This window comes from Parasteatoda tepidariorum, chromosome 7 (genome assembly GCF_982258835.1).
Source record: "Parasteatoda tepidariorum strain Cologne lab strain chromosome 7, Ptep-v5.0, whole genome shotgun sequence".
NCBI classification, from domain to species: domain Eukaryota; kingdom Metazoa; phylum Arthropoda; class Arachnida; order Araneae; family Theridiidae; genus Parasteatoda; species Parasteatoda tepidariorum.
In genome coordinates this window covers 84,566,516-84,594,140 of record NC_141761.1, presented here as the reverse complement: position 1 = coordinate 84,594,140, position 27,625 = coordinate 84,566,516, and the positions used below count along the sequence as shown (strand labels likewise).

General features: G+C 26.8%; 2 protein-coding genes across 3 annotated transcripts in view; one reads left to right on the top strand and one right to left on the bottom strand.

Moving 5' to 3' along the window:
- mute (gon-4 like protein muscle wasted) overlaps positions 1-18,094 on the bottom strand; it is a 56,235-nt gene extending 38,141 nt beyond the window's left edge. For both annotated transcript variants that reach the window (XM_016055043.5, XM_087168161.1), the window contains exons 1-8: positions 17,513-18,094; positions 11,136-11,270; positions 8,516-8,632; positions 6,923-7,123; positions 6,671-6,839; positions 4,693-4,830; positions 3,153-3,252; positions 1,670-1,775 (exon numbers count right to left, since the gene is read on the bottom strand). In XM_016055043.5, the coding sequence (XP_015910529.3) occupies positions 1,670-1,775; positions 3,153-3,252; positions 4,693-4,830; positions 6,671-6,839; positions 6,923-7,123; positions 8,516-8,632; positions 11,136-11,270; positions 17,513-17,872 (1,326 nt within the window). In that variant the 5' untranslated portion in view covers positions 17,873-18,094. The remainder of the gene's footprint in view (positions 1-1,669; positions 1,776-3,152; positions 3,253-4,692; positions 4,831-6,670; positions 6,840-6,922; positions 7,124-8,515; positions 8,633-11,135; positions 11,271-17,512) is intronic.
- A 102-nt stretch (positions 18,095-18,196) lies between these two features.
- On the top strand, positions 18,197-26,522 carry tun (N-terminal glutamine amidase tungus). The gene is made up of 6 exons (XM_071183214.2): positions 18,197-18,607; positions 19,276-19,375; positions 20,390-20,443; positions 22,644-22,795; positions 23,651-23,775; positions 26,326-26,522. Exons 1-6 carry the CDS (start codon positions 18,501-18,503, stop codon positions 26,421-26,423), a joined length of 636 nt encoding a protein of 211 aa, XP_071039315.2. The 5' UTR covers positions 18,197-18,500; the 3' UTR covers positions 26,424-26,522.
- Positions 26,523-27,625: the final 1,103 nt, after the last annotated feature.

Here is a 27,625-nt window from a genome sequence, read left to right as displayed (position 1 = left end):
CCTGAAATAAATATTTTTTTTGAAATAGTGATAAACCAGCACATCATACATTAAAGAGATAGATCATAAATTTACTCCAGCAAATTCAATTTTTTTTTTCAGAGCACAAATAAAAACGGCATAATTCGGGTAGGTTTTTTTTTATGAAAATTTAATATAGTACTTTTAAAAATTTTTTCGAAAAATATTCTTCATTACAGCTTTGAAATAAGTAAATAAATAAAAAACAAGTTTGTTCATTGTGCAGAGTTTGGAAATACCAGGAAAATCACTAAGCATGTTCATCTGTCCACCTTGAAATATGTAGCTTGGGAAAAACTATTTTAGACTGGAACACTGAATTCTTAGCTTCACCAAAAGCTGCATGGGAAAAGTATAAAAAAGTTTTTCCAACTGTTTTTCTATGGTTGAAGTGTAAGAATTTTTTTACTGACTTCAAATTAACTCAGATTCTTGCAGGACATGGTAATTGTAACAGCTATTAATTTAGGTTCAATTTATTGAATAGTAATTGTTCTTGATGTCAAGATGCTGAAACTCTAGAACACATTATATTTTATTGTAATATATATTCAAGTCAAAAAGAAAACATTAAAAAAGGAACTGAGACAGTTAAATATTTTTTGCCACCAGTTTTGCCCTTGTCAGTTAAATGCACTAAAAACCTAAATATTTTAAGCAATTTTATTAACAAGAAATTAGTAAAGAAATAATTTGGATGATAAACAATGTTCAGGGGGTAAAAATTGCAGTTTTTTCAGTAAATTTTTATTATTCTTTATATATATATATATATATATATATATATATATATATATATATATATATATATATATATATATATATATATATATATATATATATATATATAATATATATATATATATATATATATACTATAAGATAAAAAGGATAAACATTTTTAAAAGGAGAAGGAGAAAAATGACAAAAAAAATAACAAAATTTATTTAAAATTCTTTTAAAAGTTTTAAAAAAAATTGTCAGAAAATTAAATAACAAAAGATATAATCTCGAAGTCAGTTTTTCTGTAAATTTCTTTCTTCTTTAATTATTTTTGTTATCTCTTTATTGCATCTCTTTATTGCATCTCTGAATCGCTATCTATTGATTTTCTGAATCGCTACAAAAAGTCATTTTTTTATTGTTAAACCAAACTAAAAAAAAAAAAAAATATTTGGAAATAATCTTAAAAAGAAGAAAAAACGATGAAGTTATACACTAATGATTATTTCCAAAATGATGGTAAGGTAAACATCTTTCAAAAAAGAAAGAAAAATCCTAAATTCTTATGAGGAAAAAAAAATAATTTTTTTTTAAATGGCGGGAAAATTTATCGAATTTTGTTCCGGTTTTTTGGTTTGCCGGATAATGGGTTCTATACTGTATATATATATATATATATATATATATATATATATATACACTTCAGATCAGATAACCACACTATACTGTGGGCCATATATAACCTGGTAAAAAAGTATAATACACGAACAAAGTGAAAACTGACATATAGGACCTGTCAAAGTAAATTTAAAAAACATTTGGGTGAAATAGTAATGAAATAAAATATGAACAGAAAAGAAAATCTCAATTACTTAAAATAGTTATTTTAAGAACAAAATAATGCATATTATTAAATGTAACATACCATTCTCATTTGCTCATCTAGTTGAAGTTTCTCATCTGAATTCATCCACTCAGATCTTGGTTCAAGACAAACATCACTCGCACCAGTAAAAGCTGATTCAAAAATTCTGAAAAATGAATTTTAAAACATTTATATATTTTTAGATAAATTTCCTAGCAGGCAAAAATCCTGACTTTTAAAAAAAATATATTTAAAAAAATTGGCATCTTATTATTTAAATCTGATTTTTTTCTCACATATACCAATTAAAATACATTAATAGTGCTTAATATTATTGAAAAATAATACTGAAATACTTAATATTATAAATATTTAATATGTTTAACTAAAAGGGTAAAAATTGCTACATAATTACTGCAACTAATCACTAAAATGGTAGAATCATAGTTATTTTAATTCATACTCAATACTTTCTTGAATTGGTGAAGATAAAGATCAAATTTCTCCGCTCCATATCAAACGAAGAATAAATTCATTTAGATTAAGAAATATAATAAAAATCAAGCATTCTAAATCCTGCAAAACAAGTCATTCTTCCTTATTTATTGATATAAACTAAATGTTTAATAAGTTTCAAATGTTTTTTTTTTTTAAATAAACATGAAACTATATTTCTATAACTGAAACATGTTAATTTAATTTAAATTATTTTAGACAAAGTTACAATTTTAAAGTTTCATATTAATTTAATCTATATTGAGTTTCTTTTTCAGTTATTTAATTATTTATAATTAATTTTCAACCAATTCAATTATTATGAACGTCATCATGTTTAATTTCATTAATTTTCAATCAATGAATTCAAACATTAAATAATAATTGCCCCCTCATTACTTCTCTAGATAAAACCTTCAATATCAATACGATCAGATCAGAATTGGAAGGGAAAAAAACAGGGGTTCCAACTCAATTTCAGAAAGAAAAAAATTTCCTGACTCATAATAGAAAGAGATATATAATAGATTACATAATAGAATGAGAATGGAAAGATGGAAAAGTTACTCTAAAAAGTAGAATTTCATAAAATAATTGCAATAGATGTTACAATTATTTAACACGAACTGATCAGTAACTGATTACTGTTACTGACAATTCTAAGACTGGTTATATTCCAGGTATGATATAGGAATTTTCCAGTTTTTTTTGTAAGAACTTGCAACTTTCCCTGACTATTACCCATTTTTTAAAGTTAAAATAAAATTCCCAGACAATTCCAGATTTTCCCTGTTCTCACTAACCTGTGGAAGCCTTGAAAAATCGTAGCCTAACTAATATGTTTATAATTTATATAAATAGTACTAAAATTTGACTTAAATAAATGTTAACTCAGCAAAAAAAAAAAAAATCAAGAGATCTAAATTATGTCAGTCTTTCTAAAAAAATAATAACATAATACTTAATAAATAGTAAAGCATATGTAAAAAAAAAACTATGTGTACATAATTAAGATTAAGTTATTTAAAATAAATACAATAATACGAACTGAGAAGAGTTCTTATCCTCCTCCTCTTCATCCTCCAAGTCCATGTATTCTTGTTGGGCATATTCTATTATTTCAGACCACAATGCATTTAACTCAGCTCCTGAAATTTTTTTTTTTAAAAAAATACCATTTAGAAAGAAGAAAGGATTTGTAAAAAAAAGGTATAATGGTAATATGCTTTTTTTTTTTTTTATTTTTTTTTTTTTTAGGAAATATAAATGGTTTACAGAAAAGAACAGTTTTTTTTTACATTTAGGAAATGCTAAGGAACGTAAAAATGAACTTTTAAAATTATGAAAATTTGCAGTATATAAATTAAAATTTCAGTTATATTAAACAGAATGTTAAGGTTTTATAAAAGCTTTGATAAGCAAGAAATCTTCATTAATTCATATTTGATTTAGTTGGCATACTAATAACAAAAATACGACAGAAAATTCCTTATCACAGTAATCTTCCCACTCCACAACACAGACAAGTGAGAAACACTAGATGCTGTGTTTTGCAGAATAATTAATTTTTTAAACTTTGTGAAACTTGGACAGTAGTTAGAAACAAAAACCATTTTTGGCAACAAAAACAAAAAGCTCAGCATTTTATATCAGTTTGGAATATTTATGCAAATTGTCCAAATTGTTATTTCAAATGCTGAAATTATTTAATAAACCAAAATTGAGAAGGCATTTACAGAATTTGTTGAAAATTATCAAGAATAAGAAATATACCGATAGCAATTCCTCTTTCTATTTATGAATATAACCTAATGTATGTCTAATGCACCAGCAGGAAGTAGACGACAAAGCCTTTTCTTTTCTATATTAAATTGGAAAAAATATTCTTTAACTCAGAGAAAAAAAGAACAACATTTAGTACATAGTTGCTGAACAACATTTAGTACATACTATCAAGTTTCAAACTTACTATAGTATAATTATTTGCAGAATGCTACTTAAGTAACTGAATAAGGAAAATGAACAAATTCGTATTTTGGAAGGTTCTAAAAAGATAGTTCTAAAAAGGTAAGAGTAAGGGCCATGATAATCTAGTTGGTAGGGCACTGGGCCCATGTCCAAGAATTCGATCCCCGCCGGGCGAAGACGTTAAACCTGCCTGATGCACGTTAAATCTGTCGAGTTTAGAAGTTCTCCATGTTCCCATAACAAATTACACCTGAGGGGGTACTGATCCAGGAATTTTCTTGTCTTCTGGATTGGTTCAAAATTACAAGGCTACGGAGTTGAACATTAGTAGTTATAAACCCAAAATTGGGTCGGCTGTTCAACAACGAATATAAAAATATAAAAGGTAAGAGTAAAAATATTTTATTTTGGTAGGCATTATAATAAATAAGCTCTTATTTAACAAATAAAATTTTCGGTTGGGAGGAATTCATTAAATATGGGTCTGACTGTATCTATTTAAACAAAATAAATAAATAAAATCAAAAATATTATATATATTTAAAATTTTTATTTAACAAAATGCACAGTAAAGCTCTTTTTATATAATAATGTTAAAAAAACAGAAAAAATATACATACTAGAAATTTTTGTAGTTTGGTCATAGGTTAAATCAAGAGGATCAGGTGATTCCTCTTCCTGAACAAGAAATTCAGGGTCATCATCAGGATCTTCTACATCATTAGCTTCTTCAACATCTTCTGCTACCACTTTATTATCTAAATAAAAATTTATAAATAAAACAAATTAGGAGAAACACTTTCTAACGTAAGAAAAATTTACTAAATACTATACAACAAAAGGTTGATTTAGAACTTAAAATTGCAAGAAGAATATCAGTGCATAATATTTTGTTTTGTCAATTTAAAAAAAAATAGAAAATCATACTTAGATTTATATTTTTCAACATACAAATTACACCTTCATTAGACTGTTGTCAGTATTAGGCTAGATCCATAGAGCTTAGGGCTAAAAAAAATAGTTGATCAGTGTATATCTTGTTTTGTTAATTTTAATGAAACTACATTGATCTTTTCAAACATAAAAATTGCAACTTCCTGAGACTGTTATTCCTATTTCTACACAATAAAATAACAAAATAAAATATTGTATAATTAATGCATTTTTAAAGCTAACTTTTAATTTTGTATACTAGTCTTCCAAACACATGGGGTACTCAAAAAGCTTTCTTGATTCTAAAAGAAAACTGTTTAAGGTTAGAGAAAATTTCTTTTGTTGTTTATCATATATTTCCGAATATAAACTGAGAATTTTCAGAAAATGTTTGAAAGCTAAAGTTGGGGGATCAGTTTATAATCATATTCACTAACTTTGAAAAATTCCGGGTGGACGTTACCACAGAAAAAAAAATGCTTTTAGAGTTTAACTCAATTTTGTTTAATTAAATTGCATATTTTTTTGTTTGCTACTGCTCTAATAATAATAATAATTACAAATTTCCATTAAGAATGCAGATTTTCAAAATTCTACACATAATACATCTAACAAAATCGTTGTAATTTTGTATTCGATTTTAAATCCAACTTTATTTTACTACCAAAATTATTTTTGGTTTACAATTTAAGTGAATTTAAGATAAGCAAACAATTTTTCATCTCTACTTTCTTTTAAGATCTAAATTAACACTGATATTTATCTGAAACTTTAAATATCAGGTTTTAATACTAATAGAGTACTGACCAGTACTACTAACAGCAACAGTTTGCAATAAGATACTGAAAATTTTAGTATATGCTGGTTGCATAAAATCATCCCTAGTATGCTAATTGCAAACTATTTTGAAAATTTATCCTTAATGTGAAACATCCATATTTGGTAACAATTAAAAAAGGACATTTATGTCATGACATGATGATGTAGACATCATTTATGATACAGACATGCAGTACATACGATATATGTACACAATAATACACATAAAAGTTTACATCAAAAAATATGGCAGACAATTTTTAAGGTTGAACTTTACAAAGAAAACAATTTTTTTCCAACTATAATTGTATAATAATATAAACTATTGTAAATATAAACTTTTTCAACAATAATTGTAAAATATAGAGTATAGAAAAAAAATAATGGTAACATTGAGGAATATAGATGATTTAACAAATTATTAAATACTGAAAATCATTGCAAATTAAAAAAGTAAACGTTAACTCTGATGGAATTCAGAATGAGAAAACTCATGAAATTATTTTGTAAGACTAAACCAATAAAATCTTTAATAGTTGTGTGAAACTTGGTCAAGGATTCGCCCAAAGTATGGGAAGTCTACATTAATCACTGTGCTTCATTTGTGTATGACCTAAAATGACTTTGAATTAAGCAAACTGCATGAGAGCAATAAATGGAATTAAGCTTAATTACAACTTTTGAAATAGATTTTCGTGCTTTGAATGTAGTTAAATAACTATATTATTAACAATCTAAATTATAAAATTATGCTCCAAAGAGCAGAAAAAAATTCAAGCATAATTATTAAAATTGAATACAAATATCACACATCGTAATTTATAAAATTTAGTTAAAATGCATCACCTATAGGCCTGCTTAAATCAGCCAAAAATTTCTTCCAATCTTCATCATCACAAGTTGTATCATACATATCAACAGTAATATCTGGTGCAAAAAATGATGCTTCTAATTCTTCTAAAGGTGTGTCCGTCAGTTTTAGTTTAGATCGTGTTCTTAAAGCAATTTTGTCAGCCTATTAAATAAAAAGAAAAAAATGAGTATACATTAAATGTTAAACAGAAAAAGTATTAAATAAAGGAACTTGAAATATTTTACTTCACTAATTTCACATGAAGAATTCAAATCTGGTAACTCAATAATCAAGGCATTTTCATCTTCAGCATAATGTTCCAAAACCTTTTCAATAGGCGCAGGTGCTTCAGGTGCAGGAGAGGATATCTCAGACACAGGAGTACGGGGTGAAAACAAATCACTAGTTCGAGGCGATGCAATAGTATCATCATCATCACTATGTTCCTAAAACAAAATTTAATAACTTTTCAAAGAATTTGAAAATATTTTATTTTACTGTCTATAAATGAAATTAAGATCTAAACTAAACTAAACTCAGCGGCGCGACAGCCCTTGACAGCCAAGGCCTACTGTGCACATCTCAGTTTTCTTGACCTTGGGCTCTGGGGTGCAGGAGCAGATGTTCCGGTCAGGTGGTCAGCCGAACGCGGAATTCCCAGTGTTTAGTTCCCAAGCAGGCTTGGTACTCATTTATCGACCCACTGAAGGATGAAAGGCAGAGCCAACCTTACCGGCCCGAACCAGGGACCTGTGGCACGACAGCGCGAAGCGCTACCGCTCAGCCAATGGGTGTAAAATTAAGATCTACTGATCATTAAATTAATTATTACAAATTGTTGATGCGTCCTTCCGGCAGGTTTATCACCCAATGGTGAATATGATTAAAATTCAAGTCACAAAAGGCATGAAGGTTAAAGGGGAAGTACAACAGTACAAATAGTTTAGAAAGGAAAGAAGCAACAGCAAGTGGAAAGCATAGTCTCAAAAATAATTAAAATACATGAACATTGCTTCTTGAGTTATTTTATGTCAAAGTCAAATAAGGTTTTTTTCTTTTTGGCATCATGTAATTTCATTTAACTAAAACTATTAGCTGTAACATTATGAACTTTTGAAGGAAAGCTGAAAATGGACTAGTTTTAATACAATTGAATGAAACTTTAACGAACAAATACTAATGCACAATAATGATTTCTTCCTAATTTATCAGAAATTCATTCTAGATCACAAAATTATCTAAATGGCACTGCACAAGCAGTTTCAAGTCTTTTTAAACAACAGCAAGCAAGAGGTGTAGCATCTTATATAATTAATAAAAAGTATAAAATACATTAAAACACAACAGCTGATGTATTAAATGTAATTCAGGCAACAAAAAAAAAGAGATCAGATAGCAAAGCAACTAAAAATAAACTGAGCTAGTTAATTAAAAAAATACGTTTTTTTCTTTTAATTTATTGTGTCTGTCTTTTTTAGTGCCAGATTTTAAAAGGGAATTATTACTCCTTCCATGAATGAAAATAGAAAAATGCTACTTTTTTCATCTGATATTTGTAGAAACAACTAATGTGCTTTAGGCGACTGCTAAAAGTTTTTATTTGAACATTTAATTGACATTAAACACATATTTGAAGATTTTCAATAATCTCTAAAAAGTAAATTCCATATATCCTGTCAAATATTAGTTTCCAATGTCTAAAACTTCAACTCCAGAAAAAAGTCACTAGGGGACAAACGAATTAAAGCTAGATAACAAAACAAAAAAAAAAATCAATTATTAACATCACATAATATTGCAAAGAATGTGAAAGTTTAAATGGTATGAACAATCAATACCTCTTCTTCATTTGGTTTGTAATCTTCATCATCAGAGCTTTCTTCAAGAAATTCTTTTTCTAATAATTGAGTAACTTCATCACCTTTTTTCATAGGGGAGGGAACTGGCCAGGGTATCTAATGAAACAAACATAAAAGTTTAAGAGGAAAAATACAATACTATTCAACAAAATAAACTAAAGTAAGTAAAATAATAAGTTTTAGAGTTTCTTCTACTAAAATCATTCAACACTTCTCTTCACCTTCCAAACTTGAGTTTTGTGAGTCATTCTATATTTTTAAAAATTCTAATACTTTAGTTAATCACCTTCAGAGTATCCCACCGTTTCCCAATGTTTAGAAGTCTACTTTAATTTAATCTGTTACACTCTGGCGTTCCCACCCAAATCCTCTCACACTTGTTTCGTAACTCCCATTTGTTATTTCGCTGTTTAAACTTGTTCCTCCATCCCTGTAGATTAAACCACTTTATGTCTGTTTGTCTCATTACTTCTTTACTTTCATTTGACGTTTAAACACTCAGAAAGGTTCTTGTTTATAGAACTGAAACTACAGTTTGTAAATTTAGATACTTTCATTTATGTTTTATTCATGTTGTTTTTTGCTTTAGTATACAATATTCTTAACAGAGGAGTATGGGTCTGAATAGCAATAAATATGCAGAATGTAATTTGTGTTGCTTATAGCTCATATACAAATTAATAATAGGTATTTAAAATAATGTAGTGAAAAAGTTCTTAGTACACTTTTTGGTATGAACTGACAGCACCCCATGTTTAAATCAGTCCTAAATTAGTAATCACTTTAGTTAAAGTTCACTGAACTCCCATTATTTTATTATATCAAAGGTTACAAACTATAATTGGAACTCTAAATAGTTCTTATTATAGTTTGAATTAGAAAATCAAAATTAGCAAACTATTCGCGATCGCAACACTTGAATACGCCATCTGGGGAGAGACCGGTTTCATGCCTTTAGCCCTTCTCCCTTCCCTCTCCTCCTCTTTTCAGTTGTATAGGAATGTACTACGATATTTTCCCCTTTCTTAATATTTTTCCTTTTTATTTAATAAAAATATTTTTTAAAATTTCCATGATACTTTTCTTTAGAACTATGTTTAATGTAGTTTTCAGTTCCATATAGTTTTTCAAGTTAAAAGATTTTAATCTATATGAAAATCAAGAGAGAAACTAACGTACTTCCTTCCTCTATGACTTTCCACACGCTAATGGGGAAAGCATGTGAAGTGTTGCCATAGGAAAAGAGTTCTGCTCTACGCCACCTGCAGCCCATTTCGATCGCCAATTTGTAAAGTAAAACAGAATAGATGAAAAAAAAATCATATTTTAACTAATTTTTTTATTTATTTGTTTTTTAAATTTTTAGTCTGAAAATTTCTTGCACTTTTTTTTGCTTTTTTTCTTATTAAGAATTTGATAATTTGGGTTGCCTACAGAATTGCTTTAAATTATAATTTTGGAATTCATAATTTTTTTGGAATTCATAATTTTGATTATTTTTTTTTGGTCAGTTTTTATTTAAAAAATCTTGAGTACAAATAAAAAAAATGGTAACTAAAGATTAAATATTATAGAAATTTGCAATTTCAGTTTTAATTACTTATTGCAGACATTTGATTGCTGGAAGAAGAAATTATCTGAAATATTTTAGAAACTTTATGGTTAGATACTTTCTAGTAAAATAACTTTTTCTCAATGGATAGTTATTTATTTTCTTAATTTTTTATAGAAAAAAAAATAGCCCAAATTAAAAGTTAAAAAAAATTATAAAAAAATGCAAAATGGCCACAAAAAAAAGATACAAAATTTTGAAAAGAAGAAAAAATTAGAAAAGCCACGTAAGTATGAGAGAATTAGCACAAATAGATTTATTTTTTATTTATACATGGGGGCATGTACAAAAAAGGATGCAATGCAGAATTTTTTCATTTAAATAGATAATGTTTTTCTTTAATTTCCATTAATTTTCTTTTCAATCATTGCTTAACAATAATTCTCTTAAGGTTTCTGATCAACAGTACTCTGCCAAAACCAAAAATGTAAAAAATAGTTCATTATAAATAAATCTATGATTTAGAACATACAAAATTTAAAAAAAAAAATTTGCTGAATATTATCTTTAAAAATATTTATCATGATTTAGCAAAAAAATTTCGATTGAAACCTTAGTAAATGTATGAATCAAAATTTTTATCAATCTAGCATACATTTTTTTGTCTGTCATTGTTAGGCTGAGTGAGACAAACTTTTAGAATATTAATACTATTTTTCAACACTAAAAGAGCATTCAAAAATGGTATTAATACTAATAAAAAAAGTATCATAAAAATATTTAAGATTAAACGAGTGCTAAAATTTTTAGAAATCGAAAATTACAGGCAAAGGTCACAATCCAAAATATAGATGTCACATAGCTGACATAACCCAAGTCAAGTCAGGACAATTTTAAACAATAAAATTTATTAATACTTAAAAGGAAAAACTTAATATCTATTTAAATTTTCAAAAAAGTCATATGAATTAGATAAGATAACACATTACAATTTTCTGTTCGAGTAAGTAAAATTCAAAGAAGAAAACTATTTAAATAAATACTTACAATTTGCTTCAGTTCTTTTGCTTTGGACCTTGTTAATTTTGGTTCAAAAACAGCATCCTCCAATCCTTTTTCTCCACTTTCTATTTTCATAGTGTTTCGCACCATTGCCAAAACATATTCATTAGTTATCACATGCTGAAAATAATTCATGAATATAAATTCATTAAGTAACAAAATAACTAGATACCAAAACTAAAGGTGCAACTGATTACTTTATTATTATGAAAAGTTAGTTCTCTTGAGGGTCTGGCTTGTAACTAACACAACTAAATTCATAAACATTTAATTATAAAATTAATTTTCTTAAATAAAATTTATTTCCTTTATCTGAAGTATGTCAGATGGAAAAATCTCACTCTCTATATTCTTTTTCAAAGTAATTACAGTAGAGCGCCGATTATCCGAAGTGCTCGGGACCGAACGTTGTTCAGATAATTGGAAAGTTGTTTAAAATCTAGTTTAAATTATTACATTTTATGCACTACCTTCCCTTCACACATTTTCCAGGTTTAGGACTGGCAGTGCTATCTAAAATAGCTCTGTTTTAAAAACAAAAAATATTTCAATTTTTCAATATTTTTTAAAAACTTTTTTTCATTTTGAAATTTTTTAATCATATTTCAGCTTTTTAAACTTTTTTGTCAATTACTGATTTAACCAAATTTTTCTTTATTTTCCATTGCAAAAGAAATCCAGCGAAGACTTTTGTTTTAAAGAAAATGCTCTTTTTTTAGCAGCCATATCCCTTATACTTTTTAAATAAATCAACTGAACTGGATCAACATCATTTTGGGGTTTTAGCCAATTCATTGCAATATCTAATGAATTGCATGCTTCTATATGAGAAGGTCCACTATCTTGAACTTGATCACCTACATTCTCCTCTTCGTCTGTGGAGTTGCGATTTTCATTCAAAATTTCAGCAACAATTTCATCATCATTTGAAATCCTGGGACTTTTCAGTGTCTCAACACCAGTCTTCTATTTCTTCTGCTGCATAACCTAGCATCTTTTCATCCAAAAGATATACTGGTTCAGAAATTTAGAAAAATTTTTGAAAAGTTAAAAAGTATTCTAAACTTCAAAAAAAAAAAAAATCAGACATAGTTTGGATAATTGGACGTTCAGATAATAAGGGTTCGGATAATCGGCGCTCTACTGTACTGAGATAAAAAAAAATTTAAAAATCACCTATGCGAAAGATAATGAGAACAGATCTGGAGGAACTAATTTACAATGTAATGAAGAGCTTATGACTCACAAAACAATCAGTTTCCCAAGTCCCTGAGCAGGGCTAAAAATTAATGGTGGTCCATGAGTCCAAGACTACTAAACTCCGATTACCATAAATTAAATGGTAGTCTCTCATACAAATGATGAATCAGTATCATAATGATTAGCTTTTTCATTTTTTGATTTAATGTTTTAGTCTGTCACAATATCTTTGGTTTAAATTTCTTCATAATTTTGAAACATTTTTCATCCAATTTACACTAGCCTGCAAAAGTTTTTGGTCAATGCGTGAAAGGCATTTAAACCTTTCTATGCTGTCAAGCCAGGGTTTGGTTTTTGACGTCAAAAAGTGGTTTTTGACATGACAAGAGTATAATACTGGTTTAAACCGTCAAAAACTGAAGTTTGCCTAGAAAATATATAAACTTCAAGACTACCAACAGTTGCCATGCATTATATTGAAATTTAATTATACTATAGGTAATCAGCAGGTTTTAAAATATTTTTTAATTAAAATTAAGTTAAAATAACAGATTTAAAATCTTAGAAATTTATATTCAAATGCATGTGCAGAAAAATTTTGCACAAAAATTGTTTAAATACTATGTATTTATATTTTGAAAAAAAAAAACTTTTTTGTTATTTAAGAAAATTAAAAGTTTATTACTATGCATTTTTGACATATAAGGAACATATAACTAATATTTATAAGGAACTTACAAGTTATGTTGTATAAATACAAACTTAATACAAGTGTATAAAAAAATTTTTTTTTAATGTTATACCGAATATCTTTATTATCCAGTATGTTAATTTAAATTTAAAAGTAGTTATATTTATGAATAATGATAAATATAATTCATATTGTTTATTATATTTATTTATAATTATTACACTTATCATTTTAAAACAATTTTTAATTTAAGTTAATTTTTTTATCTCTTAATTTTTTTTTCTCCATTTGTATTAAGAATACAAATAATGTATATCTTGAAAGCAAGAAGTAATTATTCAACAGCTGAATATTTAGATATTCAACAAAACTATATAGTATTCAGCAAATTACCTGATTGTGAATGTTGCATGTGCCCAACCTGCTTAAAAGATTTTTCTTTAAAAGATGTCTGATGTACAAAACTGCTAATGTTTATCTTTAAAAATGTCTAATTTTTAGTATAATCTATACTAACACTAAATTTGGTTATTAATAAATTTCTTAATAATATCACTGCAGATTTTCAATAACACATGAAAATGAATACATAATATTACAAAAGACGTGAGTTTTCAAAAGTACAGTAGGGAACTGATTATCCGGAACGATCGGGACCATCGCTATTCCGGATAACTGATTTTTCCGGTTTTCTGAATCGCTACAAAAAGCCGTTTTTTTATTGTTAAACCCAACTAAAAAAAATAATATTTGGAAATAATCTTAAAAAGAAGAAAAAACGAAATAATACACTAATGATTATTTCCAAAATGATAGTAAGGTAACATCTTTCCAAAAAGAAAGAAAAATCCTAAAACCTTATGAGGAAAAAAAAAATTTCAAAAATGGCGGGAAAATTTACGAATTTTGTTCCGGTTTTTTGGTTTTCTGATTTCCGGATAACGGGTTCTGTACCGTACAAGATTTTGGTTACTATTCAAAATATAAGTGTTTCTTCAAAATTTAAAATTTATTTTTTCTAGAACATATTTAGAAACACTATCCTTTATAAAAAATACATAAATTTTATGTATTAATAAAATTTCACACATGAATATAGGTTTTTGACACTTTTGACAGTGAGGTTTTTGATGTGACGGTTTAAACCATAGTTTAAACCGTCAAAAACTGTCACATGTCAAAAACCTGCCAACCCTGAGTCAAGCCAACATATATATTACACATTTCAGAGTTTTTACTTTTCTTGCAATTTAATGGAAAATGTAATCTTCATTGGATTAAATTTAAATCTTTGCACTCAGTTCAGTTGAAAATTATCTTTTTTATATATAATTCAAGTCTTGTAAGAGCTAATTCTTCAAAAATAAATTAAAGTTAAAATCACGATTTCCGTAAATAAATATGCATAACTTATGCTTATTTGTTAAAATTGTATCCTTCAATTCTTTTTTCATCCAATTCTTAGAAGTAAGAAAATCACCTCACGAAAAACAAATACCTGACTGATATGAAAATTGCATTTGATTTAAAGTGACTTTCAAAGCGCTAACTTTGTTTTCTGGTTGATAAGCATTTTCAGACTGTTTAGGAATAAAATTGTGCATTATTTATTACATTTCCAATCAACCATCTATAATATTGAGTTTGACCAAAGACTTTTGCATGCTAGTGTAAATGAATTTTTTTGTACTTCACCTAAATTAAAAAGAAATATATAATAGGCCTTGTGAAATGGTTTAGAATTTTACTCTTCTTATTTGCTCTCTTCAGTAATTTTTTTCTGCATGTGTGTATCATTGCTCAGTTACATCAAAACTTGACATCCAATTTGGAACAAGTAGTATACCACAAGAAAACTTTCTCTTAAAAATAACTAATAGGTATTACTAAAGTTAAGAAGATTAATATTTCCAAAATGTCTATTTTGGGAATATTTCCATATTAGCAACTGTTCAAGCCAATATCATCACCAAGGCTCCAAAAAAATTTTAAACTTTCAAAATTCAAAAAAAAAAATTTGATGTTTGTCAAGGAAAGGTTACGAGTTACTCTCCATATTGGTCTCCTTCAGCAATTTTTTTTAATAATTTCTCACTGGATTGCCAAAACTTGACAGTTATATTGGCATAGGAACCAATATGGAAATCATCTATCCATTTTGGGGAGATATTTCCTTATAGTGATCTGTCACACCAACTACAATCACCAAGGCACCAAATGGATGATAAACTTAAACATTTAAAAAAAAAAAAAAAAAAAAGAACATGAGGTGGCTTTCCCTGGGTTGACTACAAGTTATACCCTTCAAGTTGATCTGTAACTTTTTTTTTCTTTCTTAGGAGTCGCTGCCTGGCAGTTGCTAAGACTTGCAAATTATTCTGTTGCAGAAATCTTCCCAATTTTGTTACATAATTTTATATCCTATTTTAATGTCAATTTAAGAGTCTCTATATAATGCAGTAATCAAACCAAAGTTGGCAAATTTTTGACACATGACGGTTGTTCCATGGTTTTTACCGTCATGTCAAAAACCCATAGCTTTGGAAAAACTGTATTTTTATTTGAGTTTAACTGCTTATAATTTAAAATTCATTTTTGGGCAATAAAACTAGAAAAAAAGTTGTTAAAAGATATTTAAGAACAGATTCTTGCATTTTCCTAACATGATTACATCAAAACATACCTACTATTTGAAATAAAATATTAGGATACACAGGGCAATGAAAAAAGTGCAAGATTAGTCACTTGCTATTGTATGCTTCGATACAGTGAAAAACACAGTGACTACTGAGCATGTAATTTTGTTTGTAATTTAGTTCTGTTTAATGTGCTTTTTCAACTGAATAAAAGTTTTTAACTTGACAAAATAGCCGTAATTCTTGACTTAGAGTTTGTTAGTAGTTACAAGTTTTGTTTAGCTCACTTCTAAGATTTTTCTAATATTTAAGAAATGCCAAATTTTAAATTCTTCTTTTTAATTCCTAAATTTATTAACAGTTCCAAGCTTTTTTGTTTGTTTGTTTATTTCTAACAATTAAGAAGAGCAAAATATTGAATCCTTTGCAAATCAAGATAGAATGATAAAAGTAAATATCACTATTTTCAATAAGTATATTACAATATTTCAGTATGAATGTATATCCTTCTACAAGAATACATGTATATAGTTGCAAAATCAATAGCAATCATTTACAACATTCATTTATAAAGGCAATTATGCAGTGTTTTCATTACAGAAAAAAAATGGGTGAGAATTTCGCACCCTTTCTCAAAAACAGGGTGAGATTTCAAAAAATTACGTGAGATTTCTAAAAATTTAAAAGAAAAAAAAAAAAACAAGAATAGATTTGGAAACAAAATATTTCTTTAATTGTAATACATTTTTAACATCTTCTAATTTTTAAAGCATTAAATATTTTTGCTGCATCATCATATACAAAATGTTCTATATCTACTTTTTCATCAGCTATTCTCATTAGGTTGCTCAAATGCATATCAGTCAATCTGTTACGATATTTTGTCTTAATCCGGTTTTGGGTGCTAAATGACCTTGCAACAGATGCTGAATTATTCGAAAACACTTTAGTAAATTTGTAGCATTGTGCACATTCCTCTACATCAGCCAGCATAGGCTTTTAAATTATTTCTGCTACAAAATTGTGAAGTATGTTGAAGTTCTTTCCAAGTTCATACTTCATGCTAGTATTTAATCCATATCCGTATTTTTTTCGTTTTTATCGTTTCTACCGACATTTGTTTCATTTGTCTTAACAATGTATTTGTCCATCTTATATTCAGGCACAAAAAATTTAAACGTATTACATGAAGAAACCTTACCTACGGTGAACACGTGGTTGCAGAAAAATGTGTTCTGAAAGGGGTTCGGGGGGGGGGTGTTCTGGTTCTGAACAATACTGGTAAATATGGAAGCTAGATAACAAGGACCGATATTGAAAATAATGAAAGAGATCAAGGAAGAAAAACGAAGCGGATTTAATTAGAAATGGCGGAAGCCGAAATTTTTTCCAAAATTCGCGAGATTCAAGCATTTTAAAATTCATTAATGGGGTGCGCAAACTTCTCGCGTTAATAATTTTTTAATGCAAGGAAAGAAAAAAAATATGCGAGATTCTCGCGCTCTCGCTCTGTAGTGAAAACACTGAATTATGTGAATATAATACATAGTCCGCGATATGCCATAAATTAAAGAAAACAGTAGGTTTTTGACGGTTTTTTGCGGTAAAAACATGGTTTTTACCACTGTCATGTCAAAAACCAGTTTTCGACGACAAAAACCCAATCTTGAATCAAACACTTCCACTGATAATTGTAATAACAAAAAAAATTATTGTTTGTTCTTTATATAAGCTTTAAAGCACTTTACAAAAATCTGTCAAAGTTCTATTTATAATGATATCAGTGACAAATGAAAAAAGACTGTGACATCAAGCAAGAAATTTTAAAAATTCACCTTCAAAATGTTTTTAACATTCATTCGGGAAAGATTATTCTTTAAAGCAGCTTTTTCCAAAGCATCATCAATTTCCTCCTCCATACCTCCTAAAACACTATGAAGTTCTTCAGGATCAAGATGCACACGTTTTCTCGTAGAACATGGTTTATCAGGAGGAGCTAAAGTTGGGTCAGGAGTTTTAGGTGAAGTGTCTGAGACATCTGACAAACTTTTAGTTTTGCTATTAGGTGTCACATCTTGACGCTTCCTTTTAAGCCCTTTTTGAGGTGTAACTTGTTCAATTGAAATCGTTGGATCCATAGAACCAGAGGAATTATCTTTTGAAACAGTCTCACTATTTTCTAGATTTTCGCTCATTTTATTTTTAACCTACAGTCAACAGCTCATTATTCAGATGGACACCTAGAAATATTTAAGTAATACATAAACTATGAAATATACACTTTTGAAAAATTCTAACAAAATTTTAGAACATTTCAAAAGGATTAAAGCATAGCTAAAGAAATAATTAAATTTTCATTTCAATAGCTTTAAAATTCGGTTTGTTTCGTAAACTTTTTTGGCAGTTGATAATGTATTGAAGTTAAAGTTATTTTTCATTTTGCGGGTTTGCTGCATCTAATAGAGCTACAAGTTAGAATTACGAGCTAAAATAAAAATTTCTAAATGCACTCACAGCTGGCCTTCTAAACAAATAATAAAAAAATCAATAGTAATATCAAGTAAAATCAAGATTATAAGTAATAATTTACGAAATTAATTATCGTTTTTAAAAAGAATCGTATCATATCCTTTAAAGGAATTTTTTGCTATTCAATTTAATATTTTATTTCTATTTAATACATTGAGATCAAAATTTTAAAATAAATTTAACTCTATGAAATTTATTAATTTCAATAATAATTGTTATGAGTTCCTGAGATTAACATTGACAATATTTTAAAGAAGTAACAATATTTTCAAACTTTACTAGGGTTGCGATATAATGTTCTCATTTAAGTCAAAGACTAAACATAATGATGTAGAGTTGAATCAACTGGATGTCCTAAATATTCCTGCTATCGACGAATGCTGTTATGCTTCTTGCTATTGGTAAATTATTAAAATTTTTATTTTTTTTAAACAATTACAATTTTAAAAATCAGCCTGAAAATTTATAGTAGGTACTAATAAAGTTTGAAATGAGTTAAAATCACAAAACTTATTGGTTGATTGACTATGTCCTATAGACTTGTTAGGAAGATATCCGTAACGTTATCTAAACGAAAAAAGTCGCCAAAAAAAAACTTTTTTTTTGGGGGGGGGAGTATGTAATATTTACAAATGTTATGTGTATAAATTATAGCTTTATCATTTAAATTCTTGAAATTCCGAAATATCAAAGTTAAGTCTTTGTTATTCACATAATTCGGTAAAGAATTAAGTAAGTTATGCTTTTATTCTATATCAGTTCTAAGTGAATTAGTGTAATTTTTTTAACTTTGAGAAACTTATTATTTTGTATTGGTATTAATCACCCCGTGGAAAGTACCAAAATTCAAATATATGCTACTAATCCAATTTTAAAAACAATCTCCTTATATTTATATAATGTAATTTCTTAATAAAATACTAATACTTTTATAGTCTGTAAGTGTCAAATAATATATAGTTAATCATTTTTGTAACTAATCATATCTGAATAATATGTTTGTTAACATAATTTTTTTTTTTACTTTTGCAAATAATAATGACACCAAAATCTTATTGCTTTTTTGTAGTGAAGAAAATGTATGGAAACTTTGTGAATTTGTTCAGAAGCATCAACCAACACTTTTGCCATCATGTTATGCTGTATTTATATCTAACAATAATCAAACAGTGAGTAATATTAGTTTTTTTTACTTATAGGACATTGAAATTAAATGTGTCTTTTATTATGATTCATGAATTTCAGTTAATATTAATTGTTATGCATGATCAAGTAATATAAGACAAAATTAGGAAATTTCGCTACTATACTTGTTATAGCCATTTTTCAAAAAAAAATTTTAAAAAACTATTGATGAATGGCAAATGTCTTTTGAAGCATTTTTTGAAATATGTTAAACATCAGGAGGTTCATTTTTTAAATAAAAGAAATTAAGAAGCAAATGTAAAATAAAGTATTTTTCCAAATATTATGAAGTATTCCGCAATGATAACATTTTTATTAAAAAAAAATAGTAAAATGCACTAGAGTTTTATTTTTGATGGAAAAAGTGGTGATCAGTTAGCCACTAGAAGACATTTTTTAATCTCCATTTGTTACATTTAGTTACCCCATGGTCCGGTGATATTGGTTATTTTTGCTCTATATGATTAGGTGTATAATGAAGGGGGTGTGCAGAGAATGGACATACCCTTGCTGGTTTTCTTTAAAAACTCCTATTTTTTCACATATCTTGTGGCACATATCCTGCGGTTTTCTATTGAGTCTGACATTTGTTTATTTGTGTAATTTTTTTTATATACTGTCAAAAAAGTTTTCTTCTCTTTAAGTTCAATAAGTAAAACTTCTATGTTTATTATCATTTCTTGCTAATGTTGCAGACAACTTATAAACGAAATGCATTTGAAAACAAAATTTTCTATATAACTTCTACATGTTTCATAAAAAAATTACTGAAATTGTTAGAATTTTTAGTATTTCCCAACTAAAACTTTGGCCAATTGATCATTGTGTTTTATGATAACTATACACAATGAAATAATACTTCAATACATTAAAGCTTTAATTGTATTATTTTCTCTTGTCAAAATTTGAAAAAAATTAAATAAGTTGTTCTTTGTATAGCATATGCAACCATATATAGGACCATTTTTCATTAATTATCTTTTGCTCTTTCATTATAGGTAGCATTATGGTACCAAAAATCAGGAGAATCTGCTGAAAAATTAGCAATATGGGTATGTAATTATATTACAGTATATATAAATCATTCAAAAATAACACTTCAGCACTTATAGTTCTGTCAAAATTGTATAGAATTTTCTGTGTTCTGCGCTTTTTTATTCACCAGTAACCTCTTCAGTTACTATTTTTTGTTTCAAGAAAGATACAGCTTAAATTTTTGGAAAAGCTATGTTTAATGTTGGCAAGGTTAAGATATTCAAGTTTTAACTATTTACTTTTTATTATTTTACTTTTACTATTTTACTTTTAATTTGTCATTATATACTCTTTTTACTTCATCGTGCATTTATTCTGAATCTGTATTAAGTTCTTTGCATTTTTGATAACTGATTGGAAAACAGTTGAGTTAAATTGTTTTTGTATATTTCAAAAGCTTATTGTTTCATAATTAGGACTATAAAAAATCAATTTTTCAATGTAATATTCATGTATTTTTGAATATTTTATTACTATTATTTTTTGTATTATGTATGTAATATTTAAGTGCACCTGAATTTCATTTCCAAGATTTTGTTAATTCAAGTGTTTATTTATATTAGTTGTAAACAGTACTTATTATTATTATACTTTTAATTGTTCAGCACTTTTTCTCGTTAGTTATAATGACCTTTTAGTGACTCTATTGATTTCTTTCATTCTAGAAAGTATTATTTCAGTAAGAATAAAAAAATATTTATCACCCTATGAAAAAAGCACACTAATTTACAACATTCATAAAAAAATTTTACCTAGTGTCCATTTGAAAATAACAAGTAAAAACAATATTAATAAATGTGAATATGTTTCTTAAAAAATTATTTAAAAAGAATTAGCTTTACAGCTAAAACACATTTAATTACTTTATGTTGATTTAATATTACTTAAATTTATCATAATTTGTAAAAAAATATTGTTAATAAGAATATTAATTAGATGCACTTCCAAAAGTAATTAGGTTCAACTTTTTAATTAAAAACTCTTAAACAGTTCTCTTTACTGCAGATTTCTGAACCTTAGTTCAAGTTTTAAATAAAATTCTAATTTTGTTACATCAGTTTTACATTTTACTGTGTTTTTCAATTCTGATATTTAAGAACTTAAATACTTTGATATTTAAACACTCTTTTGCTATCAGTATTGTAATCTTAAATGTTTAAATGAAATCATCATGTTATTTTCCACCTTATTTTAAAAATCCCACAAATTAATGTTAATGTAAACTATTTTAAAGATAATTTTGCGGCATACTGTATTGAGCTTCAAGTCATTGCATAATTGGTCTGTTATTTCTTATATCAGGAGCTGTTCAGAGCTCTTGTAAAGAGATATTGCCAAAAGACATACCATGTTCAATGTCATGTCTCATTTTTATGTTTTACAGTTTATTATTTGTACCTATACTATTTTAGAATTGTACTTAAATCTGTAAGCAGATTAATAATAATCTGTAAGCACCATTAAGTAATTTTTCTTATGAGTATAAAAAAATTTCTATAAATATTTTAGTTGACTTCACATAAATATTGCAACATCAATATGTTATGTAATTCCTATAAGTAGATGTTCTTAATCAATATAATCTATTTGTTTGATAAGTTGGAAGAATGTGTGTACTAGAATCATGCTCAATGAGGTATTTTGTTTCCTACTACTTTTGAGCATCATAAGATTGCTTTTCAATTATTTATATCAAGATTTTATTTCAATTTGTGTGTTACAGCTTTAAATTTTATCAATAACATGTCACAATTTAAATAAAAATGTAACACAAAGCTGATAATACTTTTCTGGTAGCGATTGGCAGAGATAGTTATTGAATTATTTGCTGGTCCTACTCATTGTATTGCGTCTTTCAAGTTGCATGCTTCTCTGCAGATTAAACCAGTTTCAATCATGTCATTCTATTATACAAATATTTTTTTGAAAAAATTGTAAATAAAAACGAATCAATTCCAGAAATCTAAATAATTTTGAAAGGGTTTACTTATAAGACTACTATAAGACAGTTGATTGTAATGATTCCACTTAAGTTTTGATTTCATGGCTTAAATGCATATTCAAATGTGTAAATAGTTTAAAAAAATCATTGTTGTTCTGAATTTTAACATTTTAAATTGGACAGCTAAAAGATATTTGTTAATGATTGTGCTATATTTAATCATTTCTTATAAATTATGTGTAAAAATATATGCATTTTATCTCTTTTTATTCCAGGATTATCATGTTATCTTTTTATACAAACCAAATTGCAATGATCCTTGTCAAGTATATGATTTAGATACTATTTTACCGTTTCCATTTGATCTCGAGAAATATGCCAAATTGACATTTAGATCTGAAGGCAATCTTCCTCCAAATTATCACAGGTATAATGTCTTACCTTTATTGCACTGTGTTTTATTTAGAATAAACACATCTTAAATTATCAATTTGCTTACACTAAAATTGAACTTCACTTACCTTAGTAGATAAACTCTTACACAATTTTTTTAATGGTTATATTTCTTAATTGTACATCAATTTTTCTGATAAATTAAATGTGTTTTGTTACAAATAGTGTAAAATATTAGTTTTTTAACTACAGGATGACTTATGATTAAATTAAAAAAATATTTCCTTTTTTGATGGTAGGTTACACAACATTTTTTAAGTTAACTCTTTAGCAGTTATAATTTCTGAAATTTGAATTTTTAAAATCATGGATCCTTACGCCATGGATTAAGTCAGCATCCTTAAGAGATTTAGAATTATTACACTGCACTCTTGTCATACATGTATTTAATATCTTCACTGATTCATATCTGCTACCTGTAGTATACAGTGAGGCCTTAATAACCTCAAGTATATTCATTCTTTTTTTACTTCTATTCGTAAGATTAACAGATGAGTAAAAGTTTCAGATTTTTCCTGACATAAAATAATTTCTGATTGCGATTTAGCTTTAAAAAGGGAATTTTCATGGTCTTTATTACTTTTTTTAAAATTTAATATACTTTCAACAAATTACATTTTTTTTACGCGAATACAATGTAAATACATTGTTCCTTGTTTGAAACATTTTTAAACAATTTGTCAGAACTTTTCAAATAAATTCAATTGTTCATTTATTCAGTGAAATAAATGACTGAAAGTTAAAATATTGTAAAGATTTATTTTATAAATAACAATTTTCAAGGTAAGAAATAAACAAAGATTTATTTTTTAACTTCATTCTCTTGCAGATATTTTAGAGTTATTCCCTCAAAAGATTTCTTACTCACTTTTGCATCAGATCGCTCAAGAATGAAGCGACCAGATGGATCTTGGATAAAAGAACCACCAGCTTATCCTTGCATAACTACTCCAGGTTGGCTAAATTTTTTATTTCAAAGATACTTTACTCTAAAAAAATTAACTCTATGTACTTTTTTTGTCTGCTCATTGACTTGCAGCTTTATGGATCGCAAAATAAATTTATTAAAATTCCGCAAAAATACTTAATTTCAAATTTTTAACATATTTTTACAAACCATTACTAAAAATAGTTCGAAATTGTACCACTCTCTGTTATCTCATGTACAACAATCATTTTCCTTCTTTATTCCATTTGATATACAAGTATTATTAAACTAATTATTTACTAAGTGAAATAAGTTTTGAATGCATGCATTTAAACAATACTGTAACTATTAGTTAGAATTTAGTTTATTTTATAACCGTCGTTAAACAGCCGACCCAATTTTGAGCTTACAACTATCAATGTTCAACTCCATAGCCTTGTAATTATTAACCCAATCCAGAAAACAAGGAAACTCCTGGATCAAGCATTCTGATATGCTAGCTTTTGTGAAGGACTTATTGATAAAACTAACCGGCATTTATGTTACATGGAGAGGAACACCTCTCGCAGTTAGTCTGAGTCTAACCTATGTTCTGTCTACCACTGAGAATAATTTTTTGTCAACACTGTGGTCAGGGCGAACTGGAAGCAGAATTCATATCAACCAGCCACCATTATGATTTAAATCTGTCACCTCATTGGAAGGTAAGTGCTCTATCTCCTAAGCCACCACTGCTCAGTTTCGTTTTGATGTAAAATTGATAATTATGATCAAATTAATAGTGAATTTTTATTTAAAGTAAACAAAGAATTCTTTATTTATTATTTGCTTTACTGTTCTTTTTAGTAATTCATATTTACTGGCAGTAATCACCTGTTACATTGCTATGATTAAATCTATAACAATTATTCTTTTTTTTTTAATATTTCTGATCTTAAAATAAAAATGAAAAATTGGATAAATAACTTGCTTATTAGATTCAAAATATAATATTTTTTATTAATTGATATCGTAAAAAATAAAATCATATTTTTTGTTTTATTTTTCATTTGTCAGGACTTCATTTGCCATCTATAAAAAATGTGAGCATCATAAAGCAATAATCTTAATGATGACATCTCATATTCATTTAATTTTATGCTTCGTTTTGCTTCGCTGTTAACAGCCCATTTTGCTTTAGTATGTTAAAAACATATATATATATATATATATATATATATATATATATATATATATATATATATATATATATATATATATATATATATATATATATATATATATATATATATATATATATATATATATATATTCTTCCGTTTTGTTGAAAGAAAGAAATATGGAAGATTATCTCCTATGTGAAATTAAATATCAGTTCCTAAGTAAGACAAATTTAAAAATTGAAAAGAAGAAATGATGTCAGGAATCTTTGTAAAGCCATCATTTTATTAATTTCCCGAGTTAATGCCTTCTCGTCTGCTCTACATTAGAAACAGCATATACATCAAGGAAATATACCTCTTTTTTTAGATATTATAACCATATTATAAATTTTCCAACTGTCAATTTTTTACCATAGAAATAAAATGTCCTATATATATATATATATATAATATATATGATGTAACATAAGAAGCTTCTATTAATCTTTTTACGTTAGTTTCTTTGCTATAAAGCAGCTCCTACTTTATTACTAATTAATTATTCTATTCCAAATTCTTTCTCACACTTTTAAAAGCCACATCCTGTTCTTAAATCTATTTTTGGCTCAACTATGCATTTAATTAAGAGCAGGACATATCTCCCTGTGCTCTGTGTGGGAAATGCTAGATTTCTTTCATAAACCAATAGTAATCCTTATCACTTCCCTTTTCCCCTCAAATATAACAAAATAGAGGGAAATTCCTTTGCTGCTTTCCCTAAGATAAAAACTTAAGCACACAGTTTTTGAGTGCGAATTGGAGCTCCGCCTTTGCTAGAAAATGTCTTAAATATACTATGTGAAGCTAATAAAATATTTTTTGCCTTCCAACTGCTATCTGCGTGGCCTAACATCACTCACCATGACTGCTACCCTTTCATATATATATATATATATATATATATATATATATATATATATATATATATATATATATATATATATATATATATATATATATATATATATATATATATATATATATATATATATATATATATATATATATATATTAGGCTTATTGATATATCTCTAGGCAATTTATTTCAGGCAGTTTTCGAAAAGCTCTGAGTAATGAACGCTTATTACAAATAAATTTATTAAATCTTTATTGATATAAGCTAATTTAATCTGTTTTGTAAAGGCATATAGGCTGATTATAATGAATAATATAATAAATATGTTATACAATATGCACTGCAATATGTTTTTTTAATCAGCCTAAAGGTATGTGGACCTACTGCAATAAAACTAAAAAGTGTCTTCCTTTATTAGAAAATAGTGACTTTTCCAATCAGCCTGTAACATAGATATTTTAATTAGCCAATGGCTTGTAAATCCATGAGTGAAATTAAACTTCTTTCTTCTTTTTTAGAATCCACAAATAATATTGATGATTTTATAAGTATGGATTCATCCGTGGGTGTAGGTGAAGTGATGAACTTACCACAGTTTCTTACTCGATTTCAATGATTATTGTCTGTAATTAATAGCAATTTTATGTATAGAAAATATTTATTTCATCTGTAAATAAATAATTTTATTATATAAATAAACTCATTTCTCTTTTTATTAGTAATGAATGCTTTGATGGTTCTATATGAGTATACACATTATAAAATTGTTTCCTAATTATTTTGGGAATTTTTTGCAGTATTTCATTGATCATCTAAACTGTTAATTATCTTTCTCATTTTTTACCTATTTTATTTTGGCTAACTTGATTGCATAAAAAGCATTCCTTTGCTTTTATTCAAAAGAAAAAGAAATACGCTTTTATGCAAATGTTAAAACGTAAGAAGGTTGTAATTTTTCGCTATTAAATTAATTTCCTGGGTGAAAAAAAATCATAAACCATACATTTTTATGAAGTGTCTAAACTAATCACAAAATTTATTATTAATTAACAACAAATTGAATATAAAATTAATTTAAAATTTATCATGTTATGAAGTAATTATAAGCCCCATAAATCATCATCAAGCTCTTTCACCGAGAAAAATAAAAAGGCAACAGTTTGAACGCTAAAAGGAGGAAAAAAATTTCTACTCTTTAAACTGGACAAAAATTATAAATGTAAAAAAATATGAAACTTTTTTGTAAAAAATTGCAAGATTAGGAAGATTTATCCATAGGGATAAAAAATTTCAAAATCAATTAATGATTCCAATTTTTTTCATACTTTTGTAAAACTCCAACAATGCAGTATTGGAGAAGCTTTTTTAAAATTAGATCACAAATGCTTGTTTAGACATATGATCTAATCAGTCTGAAAAATTCTGAAATCGCATAGAGATACCTTTTTGTCAGCATATTTTTGAAATATTATTGCATTATTACAAAACAAAAAAATGCTGAAACACTGTTCAAAGAATATTGAATGCAGTAAAAATATTTTTAAAAAATCACATGTCAGCAGTTAAAAAAAAGAACTCTGGCTTTTCTTTATATTGGCATTTGCCTATAGATATTTGATTGATAACGTTTGATTGCAAAAATTTTTTATGCGTGACAGATTTTTCGGTAACTCTTATATTATTGAAACCACTGAAGATCTCAGTCACTTGCTGCTTCCCGTGGAAGTTCGTTAACTAACTCATCTTTTTGACTCAGTTCTCGAATTTTTCAAGAACAGAGTTGCCGAATTGTGGGCCAAACTGAAACCATACAATATA

Excerpts from the sequence above, each read along its gene's own strand:
- tun (XM_071183214.2), top strand. The coding sequence starts at position 18,501 with ATGTTCTCATTTAAGTCAAAGACTAAACATAATGATGTAGAGTTGAAT. Across the intron at positions 18,608-19,275 it reads TGTTATGCTTCTTGCTATTG|TGAAGAAAATGTATGGAAAC; the intron begins GTAAATTATTAA and ends GCTTTTTTGTAG. Across the intron at positions 22,796-23,650 it reads CTTCCTCCAAATTATCACAG|ATATTTTAGAGTTATTCCCT; the intron begins GTATAATGTCTT and ends ATTCTCTTGCAG.